We start from the raw sequence: 3684 nt of genomic DNA, 5'->3' as shown, positions 1-3684 counted from the left end.
GAGTGTGTGTGTGAGTGTGCGAGAGTGTGTGTATATGAGTGTGTGCATGAGTGTGTGAGTGTATGTATATGAGTGTGTGCGTGAGTGTGAGTGTATGTATATGAGTGTGTGTGAGTGTGAGTGTATGTATATGAGTGTGTGCGTGAGTGAGTGTATGTATATGAGTGTGTGTGAGTGTGTGAGAGTGTATGTATATGAGTATGTGTGTGTGAGTGTGCGAGAGTGTATGTATATGAGTGTGTGGGTGACTGTGTGTGTATGTATATGAGTGTGTGCGTGAGTGTGTGAGAGTGTATGTATATGAGTGTGTGCATGAGTGTGAGAGTGTATGTATATGAGTGTGTGAGTGTGTGAGAGTGTGTCTATGAGTGTGTGCGTGAGTATGTGAGAGTGTATGTATATGAGTGTGTGTGAGTGTGTGAGAGTATATGTATATGAGTGTGTGCGTGAGTGTGTGAGAGTGTATGTCTATGAGAGTATGTGTGTGTGAGTGTGCGAGAGTGTATGTATGAGTGTGTGCGTAGTGTGTGAGAGTGCATGTATATGAGTGTGTGCGTGAGTGTATGTATATGAGTGTGTGTGAGAGTGTATGTATATGAGTGTGCGAGAGTGTATGCATACGAGTGTGTGCATGAGTGTGTGAGAGTGTATGTATATGAGTGTGTGTGTGAGTGTGCGAGAGTGTATATATATGAGTGTGTGCATGAGTGTGCGAGAGTGTATGTCTATGAGAGTACGTGTGTGTGGGTGTGCGAGAGTGCATGTATATGAGTGTGTATGAGTGCGTGAGAGTGTATGTCTATGAGTGTGTGTGAGTGTGCGAGAGTGTGTGTATATGAGTGTGTGTGTGCGTGAGTGTGTGTATATGAGTGTGTGCGTGAGTGTGTGTATATGAGTGTGTGAGTGTGTGAGAGTGTATGTATATGAGTGTGTACGTGAGTGTGTGAGAGTATATGTATATGAGTGTGTGTGAGTGTGTAAGAGTGTATGTCTATGAGCGTACGTGTGTGTGAGTGTGCGAGAGTGTATGTATATGAGTGTGTGTGTGAGAGTATATGTATATGAGTGTGCGTGAGTGTGCGTGAGTGTGTGTATATGAGTGTGTGCGTGAGTGTGCGTGAGTGTGTGTATATGAGTGTGTTGCGTGAGTGTGTGAGAGTGTGTGTATATGAGTGTGTGCATGAGTGTGCGAGAGTGTATGTATATGAGTGTGTGAGTGTGTGAGAGTGTGTCTATGAGTGTGTGCGTGAGTGTGTGAGTGTATGTCTATGAGAGTACGTGTGTGTGAGTGTGCGAGAGTGTATGTATATGAGTGTATGTGTGCGAGTGTATGTATGAGTGTGTGTGTGCGTGAGTGTGCATGAGTGTGTGTATATGAGTGTGTGCGTGAGTGTGCGTGAGTGTGTGTATATGAGTGTGTGAGAGTGTATGTATGTGAGTGTGTGCGTGAGTGTGTGAGAGTGTATGTATATGAGTGTGTGCGTGTGTGAGAGTGCATGTATATGAGTGTGTGTATGAGTGTGTGAGAGTGTGTGTCTATGAGAGTACGTGTGTGTGTGAGTGTGCACATGCTAGTGTGGGCTCCAGGAAACTAAAGTACAGACAGGACTGGTGAACAGAAAGTGGAGGAGGTGACAAGGGGGCACAGTCTGGCACGAGCAGAAGAAAGGCTTTAGCAGCTGAAGGGTTCTCACTGGGACAGGAGCCATGGGAGGTCTAACCCTTCCCGCATACACAGGCCCTGAGTTCAACCTCTTCCCGTTTTCTAATTGAAAGCCAGTTGAGTTAGAAGGTAGACATGAGAGGAAGAGTTGTCATGAAATATTAAGCGAGTTCTTCTAAGACTGAGTGAATGTGGTTTCAGCAGAAAAGAAGGAAATTTGTCTTTCTGCCATCAAATGGTGCAAACTTATCAGAGCAGAAAGCTGCATGCATGCTCAGGTGAGTGGGTGCCGTGGCTTCAGGGGGTGTCAGAAGCACGAGGGGGCAGGACTGCTTCTTCTCAGGTTAAAGGGACACTAGATTTGAAGACAGTGCCTTACAAGCATTTAATGTTTCTAGTTTTCTAACTCAAATCAGTTCCTTTCCCTCATATTTTCTCCTGTTCCTATTTGTGCCTAAATAATTCCAGGAGTTCCTTCGCGCCTGTTGCCACTCCCCCTCCAGCTGAAGGTTCTGCACTTTGCGATGACACCTATGAGCCTGAATAGATGTATCTTAATGCAAGTAAGAGCAATAAAGAAAACAGTAACGAAACCTTTAAACTCTGACTTTGGCATTTCAACCTCTCCTTATGCTGCCGACTTGATTCTTAGCCCTGCACAAATTATGCTGTGCATCCCCCAACTGCCCTTGGAACTGACATGGTTCACACAAACTGTGTGTCCTCTACAGAAGAGGGCTCAGTGGTGTATGGAGCTGTTCGGTAACTTCCCAGCTAGGACCCACTTCTCAGAGACAAGGAGTGTTCATGAGATGCACAGCTTCTGTGGAAAGAAGGATCTCACCCATCAGTGCACTGTGCACTGCTGTCTCTGAAACACGGATGTAAACAAACTAGGCCTTTGGGCTCTGTATGCTACCTTTATTCCTGTTTACCTATGTCATGGTACTAAAGAAAACAATACCGGGCTTAGGAACAGCAGGGTATAAACATATAAGTTTCAAGAGACAATGCTTTGACACTGCTCAACTACAATCATACATTCTAGACATTTGAAAAAACAACTGGGTATTTAAAAACCAATTCCATGCAAATATAGAAGCTCTTTTCAATATTAAGGTATTAACTGAGAGTTCCATTGTTAGAAACTATTGTTTCTGCTATAGTTAGAAAAGACAATTCTAGAAGATGACATTGCATACCATAACAGATAGAAAATCATTACCTTTAAGCAATAAGGGCATGAAAGGGATTTTTGGTGGCTTCATCTTTTTGAATGCATCTCTGTAGGCTTTGTGATTTAGGGAAGGATCCTGCCAACCAAGCAGATCACACAGAGAAAGAAAAATCAATGCACTACAGAAGCAATTCTCAATCTATATCTGCTGTACAATTTGAACATGATTAGATACGGCAAGGTTCTTCCGAAGAATGAGGCGGATAAAGATTTACTCAGAGGATAAATCCATTAATTAGGGCAGGCAATTTAGGCAATGCTTAGAATTCAAGGTATCGGTTTACAATAACGGAAGATGACTGTAAGAGACGGCCACCTTCTGATTGTTCTGTCATTTTCCTCAAATAGTTCTTCAAGTGCAGCTGCCTCTGCATGAGCTCTAGCGTGAGGTAACCTCAAAGTCTTTTGCTAAGTACACTGCAAAGAGAAACTGCCCTCAGAACACAAAGACAATGCCAAATTCTAAAAACAAGCTACAGATCTTGTATATAAATCTAAGAAACAATAAGTAAAGGAGGAAAGGTTAATGCAAAGCACACTGAATTACTCAGCAAATTTATACCAACTACTTTCAGGCTGTGGAATGAAAAACGCCTTGTGAAACAATCATGTGGATTTCCAGGGAGAGGAGGCAGCTTGAACAGGCACCATGCTTCAATCTCAGCCACACCTACCATCTGTTTGTTTCCCTACCATCTACCATCCACCTACCTACTTACCATCTCCCTACCTACTTACAATCATCCACCTACCTACTTACCATCTCCCTACCTACTTACCATCT

At 43.4% G+C, this 3684-nt stretch overlaps 1 protein-coding gene across 1 annotated transcript in view; it reads right to left on the bottom strand.

The window, feature by feature from the left end:
* Window positions 1-3684, bottom strand: part of Rapgef5 (Rap guanine nucleotide exchange factor 5) — a 239505-nt gene that overhangs the window by 14357 nt on the left and 221464 nt on the right. The window contains exon 23 of the mRNA XM_005343679.1: window positions 2889-2976. Within this exon, the coding sequence (XP_005343736.1) occupies window positions 2889-2976 (88 nt within the window). The remainder of the gene's footprint in view (window positions 1-2888; window positions 2977-3684) is intronic.

Source organism: Microtus ochrogaster, chromosome 1, assembly GCF_000317375.1.
Source record: "Microtus ochrogaster isolate Prairie Vole_2 chromosome 1, MicOch1.0, whole genome shotgun sequence".
Lineage (NCBI taxonomy): Eukaryota > Metazoa > Chordata > Mammalia > Rodentia > Cricetidae > Microtus > Microtus ochrogaster.
This window is presented reverse-complemented; position numbering and strand designations above follow the sequence as displayed.